The sequence below is a fragment of the Nerophis lumbriciformis genome, linkage group LG06, assembly GCF_033978685.3.
Source record: "Nerophis lumbriciformis linkage group LG06, RoL_Nlum_v2.1, whole genome shotgun sequence".
In the NCBI taxonomy this organism is placed as follows: domain Eukaryota; kingdom Metazoa; phylum Chordata; class Actinopteri; order Syngnathiformes; family Syngnathidae; genus Nerophis; species Nerophis lumbriciformis.
In genome coordinates, this window is record NC_084553.2 from 19,619,666 (window position 1) to 19,646,909 (window position 27,244).

At 40.2% G+C, this 27,244-nt stretch overlaps 1 protein-coding gene across 1 annotated transcript in view; it reads right to left on the minus strand.

The window, feature by feature from the left end:
* The window catches only part of il16 (interleukin 16), a 119,816-nt gene extending 116,725 nt beyond the window's left edge, over positions 1 to 3,091 (minus strand). Inside the window, exon 1 of the mRNA XM_061963865.2 lies at positions 2,963 to 3,091. Coding sequence (XP_061819849.2) covers positions 2,963 to 2,975 — 13 coding nt within the window. The 5' untranslated portion in view covers positions 2,976 to 3,091. The remainder of the gene's footprint in view (positions 1 to 2,962) is intronic.
* Positions 3,092 to 27,244: the final 24,153 nt, after the last annotated feature.

A 27,244-nucleotide genomic window follows, 5' to 3' on the forward strand; every position in this document is an offset into this window, starting at 1 on the left:
AGCCAAACACGATAGACAACAAAACGTAATTCTGGCAGAAATAAGCATTTCCACATTATTTCATGTCAGATAAAGACACAGCCAAATTAAAACCACATCATAAAATCATCTGAGCCTTGAGTCCTTTCTTGCAGTATAATTACATTGTTAAATCACAATTAAAGTTTAATAGTAAATAAACAACTTGTTTATTAATCACACGTTATTAAATGTCTTAAATTTAGTTGCTATATAAATAAGCAATGACCTGTACAAATTTGTAATTCTCACTTAATGAAAATGCACAAACACATTTTAGTGTATTGCTTTAAACAACCGAACAACACAATACATTCAAAAACCGAAATAATAACAACCATAAGCTGTTTATAAACAATATTTTGTCAAAGTTTGGATTAGCAAAATTTAACATACAGTACTTACGTACACTGCATCAGCCATTTTGGATCATGTGTCCACTCTCACGTTGTCAGCGCAACTGTGGGTGTTCCCTAGATGGGGGGTTCCATTAAGTGTCTCTTGTTCTTCTTTTTCTTCTTCTCCTTCTGTTATTTCTTATTGACGACAGTGTCGCAAATCACTAGCTCCGTCGGCCTTAAATTGACTCAGCACCACCACTTTTCTGTCGTTGAATAGTGCGAACTACGTTTTCTGCGTGTGAGAAACAAATTTCTGCACGTCGAACAAAAAGTGGAAAAAAATGTGCCAAAGTATTAACTTGATAACAATTGTTTTTTTCTACTTGTGAATCCTTTAGAGTCTTTGTGAAACATTATTTTTGAGCTTGTGAAATATTTTTGAGTTTGTGAAACAATTTTTTGAGTTGGGGAAACCCTTTTTTGAGTTTGTGAAAACATTTTGTTTTTGAGTTTGTGAAACATTTTTGAGTCTGTGAAAAAAACATTTGAGTTTGTGGAGTTTTGGCGGTAATTTTACTTCATAGAATTAAATCTGAGAAATATATCTGCTAGAAAATTCTGACTGAACTTTTATATTCGGCACTCCATATAGTAGCAGTTGTTGTTGTTGTTGAAGGAAGTAGAGAAAGTTGTGATGCGTCTGTGAAATTAATATGGAGAAGTATGCATAAAATGACCAAAATACGTAAACATTACATGTCATTATGAATGTGCCTGTTACTACATTACATATACACTTACAGCATGTATATAAAACCTTAATGAAGGTTTTGGGATATTTTTAGAGCGCTTTATGGGCGCAAATGACGTTATGACTCCCATTACCTCCATTGTTAGCGGACATTTGCTAGCTTTTTTTTACTAGTAGAAATGCATTAAAAAGACAAACAACAACAAAAACATATGTGTCACAGGTGGAAAAAATCCTCAGTGCTGAACTCCGTAGTATTTGCACCTGGCTCGCTGACAATAAACTATCCATACACTTAGGTAAAACGGAATCCATTCTATTTGGGTCCCAAATCAACCTTAAGAAAGTCAGTGACTTCACTATAAAGTGGGTGACATTGTTATCACCAGGAAAGATGAGGTCACCTACCTAGGTTCCATTCTGGAGGCTAATCTTTCCTGTGATAAAATGGCAACCAAGGTAATCAAAAAGGTCAACCAACGAACGAGATTTCTCTACAGAATCTCCTCTCTGGTCAACAAAAGCACCATGAAGATTCTATCGGGAACTCTCGTTCAACCATTTTTCGATTACGCTTGCACCTCCTGGTACCCTAGCATCTCCAGAACCCTCAAATCTAGACTCTAAACATCCCAGAACAAGCTAGTTAGGTTACTTTTAAACCTCCACCCCAGATCACACTTCACTCCTACCCACTTCTCCAAAGTGGGCTGGCTCAGGGTGGAGGACAGAGTAAAACAACTTGCACTGAACCTAGTCTATAAAATCCGCTACACCTCCCTGATACCGAAGTACATGTCAAACTACTTTCATAACGTAAATGACCGCCATAACCACAACACCAGGGGGAGCTCCACTAACCACGTTAAACCCAGATTCCGATCTAACAAAGGTCTTAACTCATTCTCCTTCTATGCCACATCAATATGGAATGCACTCCCAACAGGTGTAAAAGAAAGTGCATCTCTATCCTCCTTCAAAACCGCACTAAAAGGACACCTCCAGGCAACATCAACCCTTGACTAACACCCTCCCCCCTCCACATCCCACCTCCCCGGATTGTAAATAATCAAATGTATATACTTGTTCTTATGCTTTCTGAACTCACTATGTTCACTGCTCGCTGTACATATCCTACCAAGTCAGACCTACACTGTTTCAATGTCCATTTCTCTGATGATGCAATTGTTGATGACTGAAGTGCTGATATCAACCAAACCTACCCCCCCCCCCCCCCCGGATTTTAAATAATGTAAATAATTCAATGTATATACTCTGATGATTAACTTGTGTGATGACTGATATGTATATATTTGTACCATGAATTGATTTACGTGGACCCCGACTTAAACAAGTTGAAAAACGTATTCAGTGTTACCATTTAGTGGTCAATTGTACGGAATATGTACTGTACTGTGCAATCTACAAATAAAAGTTTCAATCAATCAATCAATCAAACTGTGCTGTTCTCACATAAGGATTGTGAACAATAGACACACTTCCAAAAAAGTGCAGTTCCTCTTAAGAGTTTGTGGCAGATTTTGCGTTGACGGTTTCAAGTTCTAGCTCGATGCCTTTAGCATTCTTGCACCCTCATTCGGTCAACCCAGGTGCGACCAAGAAGGTAACACATGTGAACTTCTCCTTCTACTATTTCCAACTCCAAATCAACAAACCATTAGCGTTTCAAACATGAGCGTTCAATGTGTTATAGTTTACCTCCAATGGTTTACATTTGTTTTCATACCACACAACATACATGCATGCCACATTTACTCCACCATAAAAATCCCATGCAGTATATTTTCTGTGAGAAAATCAGGTCAGCTTGAAGGAACAAAATTAAACTTACCGTAGTCGATCATTTTCTCTCAGTCAGCTGCCACTGCTTCGACCAAAGGTAGAAAGACCAAAAGACCATGCAAAGGATGAATTTACTCCAAGAATGTGTAAGAACGGATCAAAGACAGGCCAATGGTACCAAGACAGGCTTATTCAGTGTTATTCATCTGAAGAAGACCTCCTCCCCCTCAGCCTTTAGAGTCTGGAGAGTAGAGCAGTTTGTCTGAGAAAGGCTCAGCCCCTAAAATCACTGCGCTTTTCCTGTCAGCCAACTCCAAAGGAAAGCATGGCACACTTAGCTGGGCCTGGCCTCACACCTACTTTGCATCACACACTGAATCAAGTCTTTTACAAGGTTTCCTGCATGTGTGTGTAGGCAGGAGAGTATGAATGAATTCTCTGTGGCCGACTGCAGTTTATACTCAAACACAGCCCCCTCATATGAGTTCATGACTGAGTGAGAGTACATTTGTATAGCATGTGTTATGAAGTTTGTCCTGCAACAAAAACAGTGGGAAAGACCTTACTTGATTTTGGTCGTTGTCCAAAAATGAAAAAAAAAAACACTCAGGCGACTTACATTTTGTTTTGGATTAACACCTAAACAAGGCTTTTGGACTACTGTCATACTTGCCAACCTTGAGACCTCCGATTTCGGGAGGTGGGGGTGGGGGGTGGGGGGCGTGGTCGGGGGGGGAGCGTGGTTGGGGGCGTGGTTAAGAGGGGAGGAGTATATTTACAGCTAGAATTCACCAAGTCAAGTATTTCATATATGTATATATATATATATATATATATATATAAGAAATACTTGACTTTCAGTGAATTCTAGCTATATATATATATATATATTTTATTTTTTATTTTTTTATTTTTTTTATTATATATATATATATATATATATATATATATATATATATATATATATATATATATATATATATATATATATATAAATAAGAGAAATACTTGAATTTCAGTGTTCATTTATTTACACATATACACACACACACTCCGGGTTGGGGAGGAGATCTTGCCCCAAGTGGAGGAGTTCAAGTACCTCGGAGTCTTGTTCACGAGTGAGGGAAGAGTGGATCGTGAGATCGACAGGCGGATCGGTGCGGCGTCTTCAGTAATGCGGACGCTGTATCGATCCGTTGTGGTGAAGAAGGAGCTGAGCCGGAAGGCAAAGCTCTCAATTTACCGGTCGATCTACGTTCCCATCCTCACCTATGGTCATGAGCTTTGGGTTATGACCGAAAGGACAAGATCACGGGTACAAGCGGCCGAAATGAGTTTCCTCCGCCGGGTGGCGGGGCTCTCCCTTAGAGATAGGGTGAGAAGCTCTGCCATCCGGGGGGAGCTCAAAGTAAAGCCGCTGCTCCTCCACATCGAGAGGAGCCAGATGAGGTGGTTCGGGCATCTGGTCAGGATGCCACCCGAACGCCTCCCTAGGGAGGTGTTTAGGGCACGTCCGACCGGTAGGAGGCCGGACACATTGGGAAGACTATGTCTACCGGCTGGCCTGGGAACGCCTCGGGGTCCCACAGGAAGAGCTGGACGAAGTGGCTGGGGAGAGGGAAGTCTGGGCTTCCCTGCTTAGGCTGCTGCCCCCGCGACCCGACCTCGGATAAGTAGAAGAAGATGGATGGATGGATGGACACACACATAACACTCATCTACTTATTGTTGAGTTAAGGGTTGAATTGTCCATCCTTGTTCTATTCTCTGTCACTATTTTTCTAACCATGCTGAACACCCTCTCTGATGATGCATTCTGCTTCGTCTCCTTGTTGTGTGCGCAGTTGGGCACTGCACTCTCTAAAAGCCCTAGATGTTATTGTCACATATGCATGTACAGTAGATGGAAGTATTGTCCTGTTTAAGAGTGTCACAACATTGCTGTTAACTGCTTTACGGTAGACGAAAACGTGACTGCTGTTTTTGTGTGTTGTTGCCGCGCTGTGAGGACGTTAATGAAACTGCCTAACAATAAACCCACATAAGAAACCAAGAACTCGCCCTCGATCATTCTACAGTTATAACGTCATTGGGCAGACACGCTGTTCATATTGTGGGAAAGCGGACGTGAAAACAGGCTGTCGACACGTCACTCAGGTCCGCATGGAGCTGGAGGGGGCGTGGCCTCCAGCTCCGCCTCAATTTCGGGAGATTTTCGGGAGAAAATTTGTCCCGGGAGGTTTTCGGGAGAGGCGCTGAATTTCGGGAGTCTCCCGGAAAATCCGGGAGGGTTGGCAAGTTTGACTACTGTCGAGACGCGCTTGAGCAGGGCAGAAATACAGGAGAGTTTAATGTATGAACATTAGTGCTCTCCAACTATTACATTTTTAATCAGATTAATCACACTTTTACATTTTTTAATAATTAAGATTAATGACAGTAAATTACTTGCGTTCATGATTTAAATCAACTTTTAAAAATACCTTGATATTTTGACTTAAATACAATTTCAATGTCAGAATGTCATGCAAAAACATGTTTTCAATGTTTCACTGGAATGCACATAGTTTATTTGTTCAAAACTTGCTAACAGTTTTATCTAAAGTACCGTTGGGATGTATTTTGAAGTGAATCTACCAGCATGTACACCAGTCAGAATCTTTGCACTATGTATTGAATGTGGTGCCTCGTGTAAGAACAGTTGTGTGGCATTCGTACTAAAAAGTAGACATACATTCAAATCCAAAAAACTACATACGCTAGTAAAAATTCAGATGTATTAAATTGTGCGTATGCTTAAATCCAAGCGCATTTCTTTTTTACATTGCAATCACCTGATAACCTGAGAGCAGAAAAGAGAGGAGGCAGATAAACTGGTCCAAAAAAGGGGTTTATTTAAAGACGAGGGTGCATAAATGAGTTTTAAGTCGGGACTTAAATGCGGTAGTATCTCTAACTGTTACCGGTAGGGCATTCCAGAATACTGGAACCCGAATAAAAAACACTCTATAACCCGCAGACTTTTTTGGGGCTTTGGAAATTACTGAGAAGCTGGGCTTCTTAGAAATCTAGTAAAATACAATCAGCAAGATAGGATGGCGCTACACTGTTTAGTATTTTATACATAAGTAGTAAGACCTTAAAGTCACATCTTAAGTGCACAGGAAACCAGTGGAGGTGAGCCAGTATAGGCATAATATGATCAAACTTTCTTGTTCTGGTCAAAAGTCTAGTAGCCACATTTTGTACCAACTGTAATCTTTTAATGCTAGACTTAGGGAGGCCCGAAAATATTATGTTACAGTAAACGAGACGAAACGTAACGAACGCATGAATAATGATCTCAGTATCCCTGGTGGACAAAGTGGGACGGATTTTAGCGATATTACGGAGATGAAAGACGGCTGTTTTAGTCACACTCTTAATGTGTGACTCAAACGAGAGAGTTGGGTCGAAAATAATACCCAGATTCTTTACCGAGTCGCTTTGTGTAATTGTTTGGTTGTCAAATGTTATGGTGGTATTATTAAATAAGTGCCCTTGTCTAGCAGGATGCAAAACGTTTCTGGACATCCATTGTTTGATTTCATTTAGACACCCCTCCAGATGACTACAATCTGGCATGTTAGTCAGCGTTAGGAGCATGTAGAGTTGGGTGTCATCAGCATAACAGTGAAAGGTAACACCGTATTTGCGTATGATGTCACCTAGCGGCAGCATACTATTACTGACGAGTGCAGGGCCAAGGTTGTTATGAGAAACATACTGCATCCTGTCAGTAAGATAGGAGTTAAACCAAGAAAAGGCTAAGTCTGACGTGTTTTGATACGTTCAAATAGAATATTATGATCAACGGTATCGAAAGCAGCGCTGAGATCAAGAAGCAGCAACAGCAATAGATTATTAGTCACTTTTGCGAGGACTGTCTCGCAGAGAGATTTGCTCTGAAACCGGACTGAAACTGTTCACAGAGATTGTTAGACGCTAAGTGTTCATTTAATAACTACAGTGCAACAATTTTTTCGAGGATTTTAGAGATAAAGGGGAGCTGCGACACCGGCCGGTAGTTTAGCAGGATTTCAGAATCGGGGTTAGCTCTTTTAAGCAGAGGATGAATAACTACCGTTTTCAATGCTAGGGAAACAGTGCCAAAGGAAAATGATAAGTTAATAATATTTAGCAATGATGGTCAAGTACCTCGGAGTCTTGTTCACGAGTGAGGGAAGAGTGGATCGTGAGATCGACAGGCGGATCGGTGCGGCGTCTTCAGTAATGCGGATGCTGTATCGATCCGTTGTGGTGAAGAAGGAGCTGAGCCGGAAGGCAAAACTCTCGATTTACCGGTCGATCTACGTTCCCATCCTCACCTATGGTCATGAGCTTTGGGTCATGACCGAAAGGACAAGATCACGTGTACGAAATGAGTTTCCTCCGCCAAGTGGCGGGACTCTCCCTTAGAGATAGGGTGAGAAGCTCTGTCATCCGGGAGGAGCTCAAAGTAAAACCGCTGCTCCTCCACATCGAGAGGAGCCAGATGAGGTGGTTCGGGCATCTGGTCAGGATGCCACCCGAACCCCTCCTAGGGAGGTGTTTAGGGCATGTCCGACCGGTAGGAGGCCACGGGGAAGACCCAGGACACGTTGGGAAGATTATCTCTCCCGGCTGGCCTGGGAACGCCTCGGGATCCCCCGGGAGGAGCTGGACGAAGTGGCTGGGGAGAGGGAAGTCTGGGCTTCCCTGCTTAGGCTGCTGCCCCCGCAACCCGACCTCGGATAAGCGGAAAAAGATGGATGGATAGATGGATGGTCCTAATGTTACAAACAGCTGCCTGATAAGTTTCCCAGGAATAAACATGATGTTTATTGTGTCCCATATGCAAGTCACAGGAGTTCTTCTAATATTCCATCCATCCATCCATCCATCCATCCATTTTCTACCGCTTGTCCCCGCAGGGTCGCGCGGGGAGCTTCTAATATTGTTTCTTCAAAAAGAGAGAGATTATTTTGGAGAGCATTTCCCGTCGTACATACATTTAAATCTGCGTTAATAGAACCGAGTTGGAGATGGGACGTGTTATCTTTAATATCCTTTCTATTGTGCTCACTTTTCTTAGTGAAGAATTGCATAAAGTCATCAGCAGAGTGGGTGGAGCTACTGGCAGAAGTCCCTCGTTGGGTTAATGATGCTAATGTATTATACAAATATTTAGGATCGTTTTTATTGGGGCAGAATAAAGTGAGTAATAATTAGTGCATGTTTATAAGTTATTAAACTATCACTCCATGCTTGATGGAAAATCTCAAGTTTAGTCACACGCCATTTGCGTTCCAGCTTGATAGTTTAAGAGCTCTGGTTTCCTCTGTAAACCAGGGGGTACGCCTTTTAGAGGCCTTCTTAGCTTTAGCGGTGCTTTACTATCAATGGCGTTGCGCAGGGCATTGTTAAAGTTGTTAGTGAGGTTATCGATAGAGCCGACATAATTTGGGAATGGTGCCATCACCGAGGGCGGTAGGCCAGCAAGAGTCATAGTTGTGACAGCATTGTAAAGCATTGTTGACAATGGGTCAGAATATTCTTGTGCAAATCGGCGGACCGTGAAAAACAGGGCAGAGAGAATTACTTTTCACAAGTAAGAGTGAACATTACTATTGGTGGTATTTTGTGAATGGAATATGATTGTACTGTATTCATGCCCACCAGTGAAATTGTTGTTAGCCATAAGCTACTGTACGTTTACTGCCAGTATTCTGGATATCAACTGAGACTTTTAAAGTCATATTCCATTACACTGACACTAAATTGTTATTGTAGATATAAAACTAAAAATATCGGTATAACATTGACCAACTAATTTTCCAAAGAAGGTAGAATTTATTCACTTGTAATAAGATAGCTGTCATGTCTTAATATACATTTACTTAAAAACATAAACAACTGAACATCTGACTGTACAACAGTTTGTCATCAAGCTAATTTGGCTGTTGGTGTGTTCACAATTTTTGAAGCTTTGTATCATTATCAACAGATATGCATCAAAATATGAGTTTTGTTGAAGAAATGTTTAACAGGCATACTCTGAGGTTGTTATGAGAGATGTACTGCATCATTTCAGTGAGATAGAAGTTAAACCAAGAAAAGGCTAAGTCTGACATGCCAATACGTGTTTTGATACGTTCTAATAGAATGTCTAGATCGACAGTATCGAAAGCAGCGCTGAGATCAAGAAGCAGCAACAGCAATAGATCCAGTGGTGTGCCGTAAGGGCCAGCAAGGCCTTCTCTGCTGGCCTAACATAACCAGAAATCATGATCATAATAAAAGATTAAATTATTTTTATTTTTATTTTCCCTAAATATCTAAAATTATTCATATTCTCTTTATGTCATATTATGCTCGTTCCAGTGCTGTTGATTTTAGTTTTAGTTTGTATCCAATCAGAATTCAGCTAGCTTATGTTGCAATGCTGTACGAAATCTGCCAGACGCCTTCAGAAACAACAATGCAGCCGTCTATGCACTGTAAGCGAACGGGAACATACTGTACAGTTGATAGGCAGTTGCGATAGCCAATCAGATCACGAGTTGTTGTCAGTAAGGCCTTCAAGATGGCCTCACATTGAACATGACATTTACGCATCCTGTGATTGGATACTCATCTGGACCGATAGCGGATGAATTTGAGAACACATCGAGTTGAGAGACAGTTGCGATAGCCATTCAGATCACAAGTTGTTGACAGTAGCTGTTCTGTTACAACTAAAAGTTGTAAACGCTTGTTTTTAAAGTGTGTCATGCTTGTCATTTATTTAACATTGTTACATGTGTATTTGTCGCCATCATGTGGTCAGGGAAGTTAATATATCCTTGAGAAGTGTGTACTTTGAATCAAACTTTATTGACCGGAAGTTGCATCAGCCAAGCAGACAAATTTACGGTATATGTTTTAATTGCTGATGCGTTTTAATTGATTTTTAAATGCGCCAGAAAATAAATACTGTTGATGTGATTCAATGGCCAGTAGGGCGTAAATGTGTTCCTGTATAGTATTTCTCTAGCAATGATCATGCGGTGACATCAATTATGGTATTTTGAGAGGTAATCAAGTCGGACATCACTGAAGGCCTAGGTGGGAAACGCACGGCCCGCCACTGAATAGATCATTAGTCACTTTTGCGAGGGCTGTCTCGTAGAGTGACAGGTGTAACAACAACATTATTACCTGTCACTCTTTATAACTAACTCCTTGTGCAGATTTGAATGCTTATTAATTAAATGTTTACCTAAGTTTGGAGCAAAGGTGGTAATACTAATCGTCACATTTGGCGAGGCGTGTTTTAAAGCAGAAATTGCAGCGCGGTGCCTCCGTTTAAAGCGTCACATTTACCGTTAGTTGTGAAGCCCAAATACCTCCATATTGCGCTTCACGCACCCTCTTTATTAAGCAGTAGAATTATTGTTTTTTGCCATTCTTCTTCTCCACGATTTTATTGCTTGTATCCATTTGTGCGTGCGTTTTGACACACTCACTATCATGCGCCTCGGCTGTCACTGCTGCACAGCGGCATTCGGATGAAAGAACGGTACCGGTATTTTTCAAAGGGAGAATAGTACCGATTTCAGTTACTTTATTAGTACCAGTAGACCATGCAACACTTCGCTTTCTCTCTTGTTCTCGCTTGAGTGCTCTCATTTGTGCATCGACATTGTTCTGTAGTCCTAAAAGTACAATGTATAAGCTTCCTAAAACCATGGAGGCAAACTAATTCTATATCTGCCCTGGTCGCTGTTTACAATTTTCATTCTCTGTGAGTTTGCATCCCTGCTATAGGCACTCTCAATTGTTGATTACATATTACCGATCGCTGTGATAGAAATTCATCGAACTGCTTTGAATGAACAACATTAAATGGCGCTTTCTTGGAGGTTCTTGTTTCACTATAATCAAAGTAATGCAAATATTTTATTTTGTGTGTGACCACAGTTTTTCTTTGCATTCGGTTTGCAAGGTCTGGTGGACAATGCTCTGGTCTACATAGCAGGATTTGTATCCCGGCAGATAATACAGAAGATGTCCTGTGATGTGTACCGTGCAAGTTTTTGTCAGAGATGGTGTCGAGAGCTACCACCTTCTAGCCCTGACAACAACGGCAGCCTAGTGATTCCATCACAAGACACAGTGAAGGTTTGATTCTATAATCATGTTTGTTTTTTAATCTTTGTACATTAAAGTAGATTTTCCTTATTTTCTCTGTCTAACTGGCCAAACCTCAACAAAGCAAGCTCCCACTTTGTCCGTGATATCGGAACAGAGGATGTTTTTCTGCTTGGAGAACACATTGAGGTGAAACAGTTTGCTATCGACAACCATCATTGGTTGTGTCTGTGTTTCTCAAGATAAGTCTGCACATTTCCAAATTCACCTCTATGTACCTGCAGAAATACTCCAAAACAGTCCTCTTTTAGCTTTTTAGCTGTAAAACTTTCATGAGCAAGTTTGTACACGTATAAACATGCTTTGGTATGGAGATGTCACGTTCTTGCATTGACTTAAGAATTTACATTGATTTATATATGGCTGTGCATACAGAATGTATGTGTGTGTGTGTGTGTGTGTGTGTGTGTGTGTGTGTGTGTGTGTGTGTGTGTGTGTGTGTGTGTGTGTGTGTGTGTGTGTGTGTGTGTACGTGTGTGTGTATGTGTGTGTATGTGTGTGTGTGTGTCAATGAATGATACTCTTGATTTATATATATTTTCATTTTATTTAATGTATAACTTCTGTCTCATAACAATGAAAAAAAAAAAAAAAGGGTTGTACTTGTATAGCGCTTTTCTACCTTCAAGGTACTCAAAGCGCTTTGACACTACTTCCACATTTACCCATTCACACACACATTCACACACTGATGGAGGGAGCTGCCATGCAAGGCGCTAACCAGCACCCATCAGGAGCAAGGGTGAAGTATCTTGCTCAGGACACAACGGACATGACGAGGTTGGTACTAGGTGGGGATTGAACCAGGGACCCTTGGGTTGCGCACGGCCATTGTCCCACTGCGCCACGCCGTCCCTAACAATGATAATAATAATGGACTACATGTATATAGCGGTTTTGTATTTGTTATGTTTATATGGAAATATATATATACGTAAATATGTGTATGTAGTCTAATCATATATTGTCTTCTTTATCGTATATATTGATGTATGTAGTTATGTATATTCAAGGACCTTTGTTATACCAGCACACATGAAATGGCACAAAATTAGTACCCAATTACTCAATATACCAGATTTATTAGCCCAATGAGTACCACAACAACATACTTACTAATGAAATATATAAATAGATTAGGTTATAAAAAGCATAGGTTAATAGCTGTTTCACAAAGAATAATATATAGATATGTGCCTGATTGTAGCTGAGATAGGCTCCAGCGCCCCCCGCGACCCCGAAGGGAATAAGCGGTAGAAATGGATGGATGGATGGATGTTGAAAAATACCTATCTACAGTCTGGTCTGAATATTGTATTATTGTTAATCCCACTGTTGATATTAAAATATGACAATTTACTTGCTTTGTATCATTGCCAAATGTTTGAAATTTGCATTTTAAAAAAACGTGTAAAAATCAGTTTAGTATTCATAAAGTTTTGAAGGATTAAGCGCTGACACTTCATCGCGCCTGTCACTAGATGGAGATGTCGACCGGTTCAAGATGGCGGCCCCACGGCTCGTCAGCGCCAACAGGCAGTAGCGGTCGATACTGTGTCTATATATAACATCTCTATGTGCTGGAAACGCCCTCCCTTCGTAAATTAGGCAAGGCGGGGTCATTACTAATGAGGCGGACTTTGCATAGGTCATTACCACCAGGTGTGTGGGACCTCATCATCAACAGTTGATATATATATATATATAATTGTTAGGGTAATTAGTCCCTTATTGCTCTCTGGCATTGTGTCGCCTCACATCCTTTTGCTTGCTATATATATATATATATATATATATATATATATATATATATATATATATATATATATATATATATATATATATATATATATATATATATATTTATATATATATATATATATATATATATACATCAAATAAAACAAATTACTTATCGATAAGCTACTTTTTATTTATTACAACGCCAAAATGGGCCTAACAACGCCAATGGTTGAATTCTGTAGCACTTAGAGATTTGGAATCAAATGTAAAGTAGATTACAAATACAATCTATTATATAAATAAATAATATATATATATATATATATATATATATATATATATATATATATATATATATATATATATATATATATATCCTTACGTAACATCACCAGAATGATTGACAATTAGGAGGACCAATAGTCAACATGATCCACCCAGAAATAAATCAAACAAATGGCTTATCGATAAGCCATTTAAAAAAAAAAAAGTTTTAATATTTATTTATATGTATCAGAAAATGGATGGATGGATGGATCATTCTCCTACTCACCTTTCCAGTAGAGGCCTCTCTCCTCTCACTTTCTGTGCTCCTCTGCCCTGACTCCTACAGGTCAATAGGGGTTGTGGAGTGATTATTATTATTATCTACTGATGATAGTCATACGTGAATGAGCTCAACTCCTGTTCTCTTCTTAAAGTGAGAAACACAGCTGATGCTCCAGAAGAAAGTAACCCCAAAGATAGCAAATGGTACAAAAGAGTGCACATTTAACTTTATAAATAACCAGGACCTTCATGATGCATTTCTGGCTAACTAGCTAACTAAGTAGCAGCATTGTTTTAGAGCGGGAATGTAACTTTTTGTCAAACACAGACCTGGTGTAAAGTGGAGCTAACACATTTTACTACAAGCAGTGATGAATACTTACTTTCTTGAAAACGTTTCTTGTGTCTATTTTGCATCCGTTCACGTTCTTGTTCTGCAGTGATGTGTGCTAATGTGCTTTGTACACCTGCAGGACCGCAAGCAAGGTCGCAGAGAAATTGCGGACTGGATTTTGAGTGATGTGGACATTTTCTATATGAACAAGTCCAAGGACCGCAAGCAAGGTCGCAGGAAAAATGCGGAATAGATTTTGAGTGATGTGGGCACTTTCTATATGAACAAGTGGAATGGATTGGATACCGACGCATTAAAGGGACTCTCTACCTTACGCTATGAAGTGAGGGGGAAACTAAGTGAATAATGACAAGTTGTATGATTATTTATTTAAACTCATATTCGGGCCACTTTATAATGAATATGTCGTCATGTATTTGTAAAAAATAAATAAATAAATAAATAAATATAACACCAAATTATTTAGGGGGGCTTAAGAATATTTTAGGGGGGCTTGAGCCCCCCTAAAATAGGTCTAACAACGGCAATGAGCCTATCCCAGCTGCATTCGGGCGGAAGGCGGGGTACACCCTGGACAAGTCGCCACCTCATCGCAGGGCCAACACAGATATACAGTACCAAGGATCTAACAAATTTAACAGGCACAATTTGGTTTGGATTAAGTTTGCCGTATTTTTTTGATTCTAGTGGAATTTGAAGAACTTTTTTTATTCTTTATCTAGATCAGTGGTTCTTAACCTGGGTTCGATCGAACCCTAGGGGTTCGGTGAGTCGGCCTCAGAGGTTCGGCGGAGCCTCCGCCGCGGAGGTCAAGACACACCTGACTCATCGTGTAAATAAAAACTTCTCCCTATCGGCGTATTATGGATACCCCCAAACAATGTTCCCTCTAATTTTCCATATGCGTGCGCAAAGGCAAAAACTCCTTGAGCATTCAGTGGAGCAGTCCCAAACCTGACTAAATAACAATAAATGTTTTATTATTCTGCGATGAGGTGGCGACTTGTCCAGGGTGTACCCCGCCTTCCGCCCGATTGTAGCTGAGATAGGCTCCAGCGCCCCCCGCGACCCCAAAGGGAATAAGCGGTAGAAAATGGATGGATGGATGGATGTTTTATTATTATAATCCAATGGCAGCAGTCATTTCCATGAGATTATTTTCTAATATAAGTGTTTTGGCCCACTTACAATGACAATAACAACAAATAATGTTTTAAGATCAAAGATGTGTCTGGAATCAGAGACATTTCTGTACCCATGGAACTGAAGCAAACAATTGCCACGCACTTAGATGAGCTTGCAAAGTCTCTCGACGGATATTTCCCTACAAAATAGTAATATCCAGCATGGGTGAGACAGCCGTTCACGTTTGCTGTTGAGACAGCAAATGTCTATGATGAATACCTCGACGAAATCACTGAAATTCAGCAGAGCCAAGGTTCAACAGCAACTCTTCAGAACAACAACGCTCTCAACGTTTTGGTGTCGACAAATGGAAAAGTATCCAGTTATTGCTAAGAAAGCCCTGGAATTTTTTTTTATACCATTTGTTACAACATATCTTTGGGAGCAATCCTTTTTGAGGATGCTGGACATAAAAACGAAGAAAAGGAAGAGACTTTGACATGACAATGAGAGTGGCACTTGCCAAGGTGAAGCCACGCATATCTGAACTGGTCTCTCATAAGGCAACAGCAGAAGTCACACTGATTTGCAGGTGTGTAATTTGTTGTGAGTTTATGCACTGTGTTGGTTTTGTTCTTTGAACAAGGTGATGTTTATGCACGGTTCATTTTGTGCACATACAACTTTGTCTTGAATTTGAAAAAAAATAAACATTTTATTTTTCAGTAAAGAAGGGTTCGGTGAATGCGCATATGAAACTGCTGGGGTTCGGTACCTCCAACAAGGTTAAGAATCACTGATCTAGATTCTGAATTGATCGCAACTCTCAAAAGCTCACATTTTCATTGGAACTTGGGCGGTTTGAGTTGTTGTTATTCTCCCGGCAACATCTGAGCCCCGCCCCGAAGTGGTAACGTGGTACAGCCTGGCGGCGAGGCTTCACGTGTCATTTCTGGCTCGATACGCGCTTGGTGGAAACGCCGCCTCTATTACTCCACACACGCCTCGAAGCAGACGCACATTTGGTTCTATCACTAGTAACACGTGGCTGTGCTAACACAGCTGATAAAATTATGGACATATTTTTTTTTAGAGTTATTCCTCTTAAACATAAGCTGTCCAACTCTGGGGCGTTGGTGTCGAGGTCCAAGTTATATCTGGTTTGTTTCGTGCTCTCATGTTGCCGTCTGCAGGTGCGCAACCCATCCATCCATTTTCTACCGCTTGTCCCTTTTGGGGTCATGGGGGGGGGTGCTGGAGCCTATCCCAGCTGCACATGGGTGGAAGGCGGGGTACACCCTGGACAAGTCGCCACATCATCGCAGGGCCAACACAGATAGACAACATTCACACTCACATTCACACACTAGGGCCCATTTAGTGTTGCCAATCAACCTATCCCCAGGTGCATGTCTTTGGAGGTGGGAGGAAGCCCACACAGTCACGGGGAGAACATGCAAACTCCACACAGAAAGATCCCAAGCCCAGGATCGAACCCAGGACCTTCGTATTGTGAGGCACACGTACTAACTCCTGTTCCACCCCACCGTGCTTCCCCAGGTACGCAACCAATGTGTATTAACATACCTTTTTTATATAACTATTTTGTTGCTAGGCGGCGCCTGTCTCCCCCTTCAAAGTTTGGATGGTTAGGGGCCACTGCTACATACCCTTTACCTATCAAATTGTTGCTCTGCCTCACTTCTAATCTGCTCTCATTATAACGCCAAGCTTCAGCTGCTGGCTGCCCATGTTGTACACAGCTGCCCATGTTGCACATACAAACATCCAAGTGGCACCGTGTATGTTTTTAACTTGTCTTTACCTACATGCCATGCTTATTTTTTAGCAATACCATTGCTTGTATTTTTTTTGTTACAAATAACTGTTTGCATATAATTTGTTTTCCTTTTGTATTCTTTATTTAATTTTCTTTTCTTGTATTTTAGTTGCTGAGGACAGGAGGTGGTGGTTCCACCCCCCTTAGGTGTGGTTGGGGTGACCTTATTTTGTTACTTTGGGATCCCACTCATCCGGTCTCCCCCTGTCGGTACGCCTCAGCACGGCATTATTGTTACAGTAACCCGCCTGCGTGGTATGTCTTTTTAATCAAATTTAACAATTTGTAATAAGATGTTATTGGCACTCACAATTCCTGCCTCATTTGTATCGAACCTGTGTGACCTTGTTGGTATTATAATTTCCTTGGGTGAACTTTGCAAGGTGGCGTTTATCAATTTTTAATGTTTAGACTCAAGGTTAAAGTCAATCTTGTCTGTTATCTATATATAGCAGCAATTTGGCTCGAACATAGTTCACTTCTTCACACGTAGATGAAACATCCATCCATCCATCCATTTTCTACCGCTTGTCCCTTTCAACCATTCACTTTTTATTATAACCATTCTGATGTTTGTGGTAATAGGAGTTCTGTTTGGTAAATAGTTGACACTGATGCATCAAAAGGGCTTAAACAGCTGTTTGTTCGCTTCCGAGGGGGAGTAACTGTCAAAATATAAATCTGATGGATGCTAAATGATTTGTATGTTCTATTGAATAGTCACACGGTCAAACCAAAATAGAAAAAATGTAACGGCCCATGTGTCCAAACACGGCCGATCATGTGTTGAATGTGGTGGTCGCACCCTTTTTCAGCTGTTTCATTTACACATGTAGAGACATGGCAGGTAAACAATGTGAAATAGATTTTTTTTATATAAGTAAATAGAGTGGCATCAGTGCCGGCCCAAGCCTCCATGGGGCCCTAAGCAAAATTTGATTTTGGGGCCCTCTATTTCTGCCAATAATATATAAATAATATATAAACTCATTGCGGCTCTGGCAGTGTTGTTTACATTATCCTATTGTCAGCCTGGCATGTCTTTACAAATGACATGTCATTTATAAAGATATGGGGGTGGCCCAGTTAAGAACATAAATAATACCAATGAATGAACGAATGATGTCCAGAGTGCCACATATGGTTCCTAATCTTAAAATGTAGAAAACATTCAGCTACAAGAGTGGCCTGGGGTTGAACAGTCCAAGTGATAAAGCTTTGTATTTACAGTAAAAGTGTCATCTTGTCTCATCAGTCTTGTACATATTAGAATTTAATTACTAGTTTATATTTTTAGTTAATTGTTCATATTTAATGTTTACTTTGTACAAAGAGAGCGCAGTCTACTGAAGTTAAATTCCATGTGTGTTAAACATAACTGGACAATAAAGCTGATTCTGATTCACTTTATTATTTTTGGTAACAAAAACCTGAAACAGCAATGTGCAAAAATGTTGACCTAAAATTGTGTTTTTGTACAATAATATATCTTTGATCATTTAGAAATCATCAGTCAGACTCGTACATGCAAAAAATAAAAAATAAAATTTTTTTGTTAATTGCTTTTGGGGGCCCCCTGGTGGCCGCGGGGCCCTAAGCAAGCGCTTAGTACGCTTATGCCTTGGGCCGGCTCTGAGTGGCATGATTCATTTATCCTCATCCCAATTAAGTTTTTAGGTGTGAATTGATTTGATAGTGTTCTGGAAATGATTGTATGTGTGGTGTATATTGCAAGTGCAATATGTTTCACTTTCTTAGGGTGCTGCTGGACTTATCCTTCTCAGACACGCGTAAGAACGAAAGTATTTAAATCCATGGGAGAATACGCGGAAGGCCAACTATGACAAGGAACACCCACATTTAAGGTGTGCTCCACACAAAGTGCACATCTTTGATAATGGCGTGCAAGGACGGACCTTAGATGAGGCCAAGAATGCCACTCACTTTTTTCCACTTAAGTAAATGAGAGAGTAGGGCCCTCTGAGCGAAGAGGTAGCTTTTATGAGTAATTTCTTAAATTCAATAGTGTTTCTCACCTTTTATCAAAGTGCTGGTAATCACAACTTTCGTTTGCCCGATGGCGGATTATTTTTGCAGTCATAATCAACAAAAGTACAAAGACTGAATCCCTAGTGCATTAATTCTTTGGACACTCCATTCCGAGGAATTATATACAGGCAAACATACTAGTTTGTTCTGCGCAATATCTAGCTATTCGATTTCTGAAAACTGGGGATACATTTGAGCAAATTTTTTTGGTGAAAACTAAAACAGAAATACCACTGTATTTCACTATCAAATGCAGATTTTTAGTTGTTGTTTTTTTGTTGAATTTTTGTGGGAAAATTCTGTACTAATACTAGTAGTACGCCTATCCAAGGAAGTTATTTCACCGAAGAGAACATCGTAGCACAACAAGGTGGGAAGAACGGTGCCACAACAAAATCCAGGAAGGGAAAACGACACAAACAGTGATGGCTAAACAATTAAATGCTTGAAGCCCAACCTTGTTCAAAACGTGTGACTTTTTTCCACTTCCATGGTGTACTTTGTAACTTTTGACACACGGAACTCAGCCTCCAGAAGACATCAGCTAAAATAGGATCTTGACTTTGTTTGGGCTGGAGTGTGTTAAAATGATTGATTGTGATGATACAACTTTCACCTTTGTATTGAATCTATGTGCTGATGCAAGCAACGTTATCCCTAAATGCTTTTAGTGTGCGTATGTTACGAACATGTAAACACATTGAGACACTTATTTGCTTCTTGATTTGTCTTTCCGAACAAAGCTATTTGGTTCTAACACTGGCATTTGATATGGCTGAAGACTACAATTTACTGACAGAAATGTACCAGAGGTTTTTAACAAAGGCCTCTTTTGCCATCTACTGGAAGTAATGGAGAAAAACAAGGGGAAACAAACTCAACCTTTTAAAGATGTCATATTAAAGTATGATGACATCTTTACATTGTTGTATGAATGATGAAAAAGGCTGACAGTTCCGTGCATATCTCACATCTCACCCAAAAACAGCTGGCATAGACTCAGCACACCCGCAACCCTAATAATGTAAATAAGTACTGACAAAGGCAGCGCAGTGGGCAAGTGGTTTGCCCTCGAGCCTTACAGCGTGAAGGTGCTGGGTTAGATTTGATTTCTGTATGAAGTAATTTAAGAATCTCTTGACTGCGTAGGCTCTTTCCGAGTACTTTGGCCTCCAAAGACCTGCACCTGGGGATAGGCAACACTAAACTGGTGCGAGTGTGTGAGTGTTAATGGTTGTCTATCTGAAAGGATGATGATGGATGCACGTGTGGATGGGTGATAGAAACCGGATGGATTAATTATGGACGGATAAAAGGATGAATGATGGGGGGAAAAAATGATGGATGGAGGCATGAATGATATTTGGATGGATAGACCATTTATGGATGGACAAATGATGAAAATGTTGGATGAAGATGGAAAGATGGATGGATAATTGCAAACAAGGGATTAAAAATGAATAGAAGAATAAACGATACACATGTATGATGTATGTAATGATGAATAATAGACAAAAGGAGGTATGATGGATGTATGTACGAATGATGGACTGAACAAAATGGATATCGAGATGGATTAATGAGTGAAGGATGATGCATTAACAGATAGATGATGGATCGATAAGTGATGGACAGATCAATGGATGAATAATAGTTGAATGATTGATAATTAGATTAATAGATGAGGGATGGACAGAAGGATAAGTGATGGGAGGAGGATGAATTAAATGACGGGTGAAAGGATGAATGATGGATGTATGGATGTGTGCGATATAACAATGTGTTTAGTAGTGCACGATAAAAAATGCCACGTACCAAATAGTTCCCTATTGTTTATATTGTAATTTTAAAGTCGGGGCTGCAATAATGGAACTGCTACAACAATTCTACTGGGCAGTAACATTTTTACTCCCTTGAAAGAACTTTACGGCAACTGGCGGCAGAAGTATGGATGTTAACAACGTAGTAGTTAGCTGCAAGTAGAGACGGAAAGTACAATGGAAGCTAAACTAACAAAACCAGAAGAGGAATTGGCACTATCTATGACAAAGGTTTCAAACTCAAGACTTTTATTTCCATGAAAGGCTGGAAATAATGTGAGTCACTAAAGCACCCACTGGTTAAATGGTATTTGTTCCTTCATTTTATCCAATTTGACACAAAAACATGTATTTATGCAATTGCATAGTTTCTGAATTTAGATATAATCTGATCATGCAACAAGATATTCCAAGCATTGTTTTGGTTATCAAAAATAAATACCTGCTTATGATTTCAAAGCAAGTTATTCATCAGTATGTTAGTAAAATATCATAATGAAACACAATTTCTCATTCAAATTGTGTAATAAGGCTATAATACTTTTATATTCATACATATTTACAGTTACAGGTGGCTCTTGGTCTATGACAAGCAGTCCTGCAGACACCAACTAATTCCATCTCTAAATGCATATGTGTAAATATGACCCTCATATTCATTAATTATTTTTTTTTAAATACCTTCCGCCCGTGTGCAGCTGAGATAGGCTTTAGCACCCCCTGCAACTTGAAAGGGACAAGCTGTAGAAAATGGATGGATGGATGAAATAATGTAATAATAATGTACAGCATTTACTGTACCCCTTCCAGCAGACTGAATGGGACTTTGGAATAATTTGTGGTCTGTTCTGATTGGTGTTTTCTCGTCTCATCAGATCCAACATGGGCAATGAGCTGAGTTACCAAAGATGGCGGCGAAAAAGCAGATTTTCGTAGTTAAGCTACCTCCCACAATTGGAGTAGTGGGGGACGTTTTTCAGGCAATGTGCTGTGATGGTTACTGTCACACTAGGCTGTGCAGCAGCAGGACCAAAGGCCAGTTCAGAGCATGGCAGACAAACAGACCGCCGAGACACTTTGCGCTTCAGGCGTGCGCAAAAATCTGACCCACGGATGGAGGAGCTCGCCTCAGCAACGCCAACGAAGGCGTCACCGACTTCCGTGAGAAGGCTGTGGACCGCTGCCAATTAATGGTGGGAAGGCTCATAACTCAAATTTACACTCGCAACTTAAAAAAAAAAAGCTGAGAGACAGCTAATATCTTAAAACAATGGTACTTGTAATTGTCAATGTCAGAATTATTCAATTGGAATTCTCTTTAGTTGATTATATATTGAATCATTTCGTATTATTTCAATTCTATAATCTATGTACAGCGCATCCCTAAATATGCAAATTTTCATTTCTATTATTTTTTGTGTTTTACTTTCCCTTCTACCGTAACCGTATAGCGTTATTATAGTTTTACTGAGATTCAAACATAGCCTGTTTATGTCAAACTTTTGATTTATTAATTTCTTCTGTTATTTGTATTAGCTTCTGTTGGTTCTCTCCCAAACAAAATGTGGTCGCATCTTATGCAAATACTACTAACATTAGTCCTCTGTGACTATGGATGATGTTCGAAAACCGGTTCTCCCGATGCTTCGATAAGAAAAGAACCGATTCCATGGATTAAAATCCCTTTTTGAGAACCGGTTCCCATTATCGAAGCCACTATACCGTATTTTCCCGACCACAGGGTGCACCGTATTAAAAGGCGCCATGTCAGTTACGGGTGCTATTTCTGTGTTTAACGCATAAATAAGGCGCAGCGTATTTTTGGGCGCAGGCATGGTTAAACATACGCTATCTTAAAACATACGCTAACATGCATGGACGCTGTTTTAAAAAGGCAGCAGGAGCAAAGCTGAGTTCAGTTGCACATTATTGAAGTATTTATAAATGTACTCACATTATTTTTTGATCAATACTCATCCACAAATCCATTCAAAGCCGACTTCTCTTGCCCCGTTGTGCGTATGGATTGGCTACCATGCTGGTCCCCTTCTTCTCCACAGTGTGCTTCACCGGGATGTCGAAAATGAGCGGCACCTTGTCCATGTTGGTGATGTGTTTGTCTGCAATTTTTTTTATTTACAAAGCACATAGCAGCACTATATGCTCACTGGGGGCGTGCCTTTAGTGTCCTATCTCACCTGAAACCTTCACCCTTTAACGTCCGCATGCTGTCCTCAGTCACGTCCACTTTTCCTCCATATAAACAGCGTGCCGGCCCAGTCACATAACATCTACGGCTTTTGGGACTCAGTGCACACACAACAACCTATCTGGATTCGATAAGAGATTCGATAAGGAATCGGTTCGATAAGAGGATTCGATAATGGCATCGACATTAACAATTTCTTAACGAACATCATCCCTATCTGTGACTTTATAGATGTCGTTCAAATAGAGATTGAACAATGTTGGTCCTCGTATTGATCCCTGGGGTACGCCATAAGACACATTTAGTATTGTAGATGTGTGTTCACATAGTTTCACGCAATGCTTACTGTTATTGAAGTAGCTTCTTACCCAGTTCAAGACAAACCTGATGCGTATCACGAGGCAAAATTTGATACTTTGCATCATTAATTTAATTACTGTCTTTGTGTCCACACTTGAAAGAAATTTCTAACCTTTAATTCAAATTTGACGCTATTGTGTCTTCTAAAAACATATAAACAAACATGAGTGCGGTACTGTGTCTGCTGTTTACATTGTTGATTGTGGGGTTGAACCACAAAGACCGTGAGTCCTGCTTGTGTACTTTTATGTTCCGTGTAAAGAAAATGTACCTCACCTACTGTACAAAGAGCAACAGACTAAGACCAAACACTATTAAAAGTATGGATGGTATTAAGCTTTTGGCAGAGGCTTTACTTCAGTCCCATTGAAAGGTGACTGGATTTGGAGCTGGATGAATATAGACAGAAATGTATTGACATGAGGCTGTGTGTGCCTCACAATAAGAAGGTCCTGGGTTATTCCTTTGACTGTGTGGAGTCCTTCTGGGTACTCCGACTTCCTACCACCTCTGAAGACATGCACCTGGGGATTGGCAACACTATATTGTCTTAAGTGTGTAAATGTTGTCTGTTTATCTGTGTTGGCCCTTGCGATGAGGTGGTAACTTGTCCAGGGTGTACCCTGCTTTCTGGCCAAATGCAGTCATGATGGGCTGCAGCCACCCGCACGACCCAGAGACGGTCAAGCGGTAAAAAATGGATGGATGTGATGACAGGAGCAGTATTAGTAGAAGTTGTCTGCTACAATATACTAGTAGTGCTAGTAGTACAAGTTTGTGGGTGTTATACATAAACACGTTAATATAGCTAGAATAGCTTAGTCAAAGAAAAAAACTGACTATCAGGGCAGTTCCTGGTCAAGGACAGGATGCCAGACACATCATCTGCAGAACAAATAAGAGTCCTGTAACAGGAAGAGATTCACAAAATGATTGGCAGTACATAGGTCAGTGTGCTGGTATCAGGGGTGGAACGGTTCACAAAGTTCATGGTTCAAATCTTATCACGGTTTGTGGTCAAGGTTTTCAATTCAGTGTCCATTGTTGTTCTTCTTAACACCCCAGCAGCCCCTAAACTATCTGTCCCACCAGCGTCCACAATCTGTCCCGCGTGATGTCTTAAATAAATTTTTGATAACATTATAATTGAAACATTGCAAATGTGCTGCCACCTAATAGATGTTTTCAATATTTTTAGTCATTGACCATAAGCATTACGTCATTATCAATGTGTATAGAATCAATATGCACCAATGCAGACAACCCTTACCACTCATGGTCCAAATAATCCAAAACCAACACAGAAAATGAATACTTGTGATACAAAACACACAACCTGCCCACATTACAAAAATGTCTAGGCTTAATATCCAATGTTTTATCTTTTTTTTTTTTTGTAGTGATGGGGAGTGTTGGTGTGTTGTTGTTCTGTCTGTTAGCTAAAGCTTGTTCTAATTATTGTTTTAACAAACGGTAATTTCCTGATAATATAGTAAATCCGACATATTTTATTTTTGTACAAAATGATTATGTTATAATCAACGCTGTACCGAAAAAAAGGGTCGTTGTGTGAATATTTGCGTGTGCGTGTCCGAATGCATGTGTATGTGTGGGTGTGCTGCACACGTGCATGTCCATAGGACAGCATATTGGCGAGTTCCATTAGATATCCTTCCATGCACAAATACTACAAATCACATCTAAAAATTCATTATATTGGTAATTAGAGGTGTTACGTGCCAGTCATCTGTGATCGAATAGACATATTTTATTAACTTCACTTAAAGGAGATCTTCACTTTTTTTTCGGAATTTTGCCGATCATTCATAATCATGAGAGACATGGAAATCAAAAATGATAAAAAAAAAACGCTTGAAAGATGCGGCTAATAGGTGTCACCATTGTAGCCTTCAAACCCCTCTAAAACCACTTCAAAACCCTCCATCCACCTTTTATATACACATTGCAAGTCTATATGTAATGTAGTAACAGACACCTTCATTACAATATTGTGGAGCGGGGTGTGTCACCTGTCGAAGGTGAGTGGAATGCCCAGTTGGGGCTGGTTATCTAATCACCTGTCGCCTTTATTAGCAGCAGCCGGACTGAGACACGTTGTTGGAGTTCGAGACAGAAAGAGAGAGCACGAACAGAGACACGCTGGACTGAAAAGTATTAAATATACATTGCTGGAAAGCACACCATACTTGTGTATGAGAAATAAAAGACTTGCTCCAACCTGTCTACCGGGCTCACGAAAGATCTGTCGGCACCAGGAGAACCCTCCCACACTCAGAGACTTCCACAAATATGTAATATGTTCAATATTTACAGTGTTTTGATCATTTCCGGGACTGATTTCTTCCGCACATTGATTTCTGTTTCTAGTGCACGTCTGACTTCTGCCAACAACTTGTGTTCCTACTTCCGGAAGAAGCATTGAGTGTTTTTTCTAATCATGGCAGACTTAGTGACAGACAACGAAGACAACTATTTCTGGACAAATGAGGGTTTACAACCTTATACTTTTGAAGCTAAATATAAACCTGTTTATAGAAGCCAGCATGGAAGAAGAGTGAGGCTTTGGAGCAAACGGAAGCCAAGAGAGGGAGATGAAAGCGATTTTGATGCTATAAATATGGAACTTGGAGCCGAGCTATTTCGATATAAATGGATTACTTACCCAAGATCAACAGGAATCGTCCCCGGCCAGCTGGACCAGACGAACAAGTGTCCATCGAGTGAGTCACTCTAATATCGATCATGATACACGCATCACGCCATACGTGTTAGTACAACTACAGTACATACCAGTGACGTGCGGTGAGGTTGATGGCTGGTGAGGCACAGACTTCTTCACAGTCAGATTTACAAACATAAGAACCCTAAAGAGTTCTGCAGGTGTACCTAAGGTTGTGTCCCTGCAGTCGTTCACGGCTCCTCCGGCGTGAGCATTGTTGTTTTTGCACTTTTTGGCTTCTTGTTAAGTGACTTTTTTTGGGTGGATTCGGTCTTGCACGTGGAGGGTTTGGGTGTGGGCTTTGGTTGGTGTGGCGCTCCCGTTGGGGGGTGCATTCTGCGGCGGGGGTGCATTAACCGGCACCAGGAGGGGGGATTACGCGAGCCTCAGCCAGTGCGTCTTCGCAGCAGTTTTATGATTGCCCAGCACAAGAAATACACACATACAGTTGTTGACAAAATACACTGTACATTATATACCTCAGCTAACTAAACTATGGAAATGTATAATATAGTTCATATAGCAATACGGTCTCACTGCACAGCAGGCCAGCAGTTAGCCGAGTCCGCAATCCATGTTGAGGCACAACTGAGTGACGTGCCTCAACTGGCTGCTGATCACCGCACAGTCTCTTCTCAGTATTTGAAGGGCAAATGTGAAAATTCAGTGATTTTGAATAAAAATCATCTAAAACTGGTGAAGTTAAATGGAAAATAACTTTATAGTATAATCACTGAATAAATATAACAATTTAATTTTTTTTTTTTCTTTTTACATTTTTTTCTTTCCATGATGGCAGGTGAGGCCCCGCCTCACCTGCCTCCAGTGACCGCACGTCACTGGTACATACTCTGTCTCGCTAGCTTTGTACAAACAAAACATGAAATGTGGGCTCATACTTTACAGATACTGTGATATGATTGTTCATGTTTATCAGTCAGTACAAATTAGTGTTGTATTGCAGTGTTGTGCATTACAAACTCAAAAGCGTTTCGTGCTGAAGAAGAAGCTAGCTTATTTCTTGCCGTAGTTAGCCTTAACACTAATACCGTAGCATGTCAATGTGTTACTACAATAGAAAAAAAGTTCCTCAGTGTTCGCTCTTACAGTAACAATTTTTCTATAGCTTGGTTATTTTAAAAGTTACGGAAAGTCTATGTAATATTGTTAACGGTTTTTGAATGCATTTTTAAAATGATTTAGAGGAGCCAATGTTTATATGTTAGAAAGCGAAAAACTCCAATTTTTGTCTTCTTGTCTCTCATAATAGTTGTGAATGATAGGCAAAATTCCAAGAAAAGTGCAGTTCCCCTTTAAGTCGATGGACTTT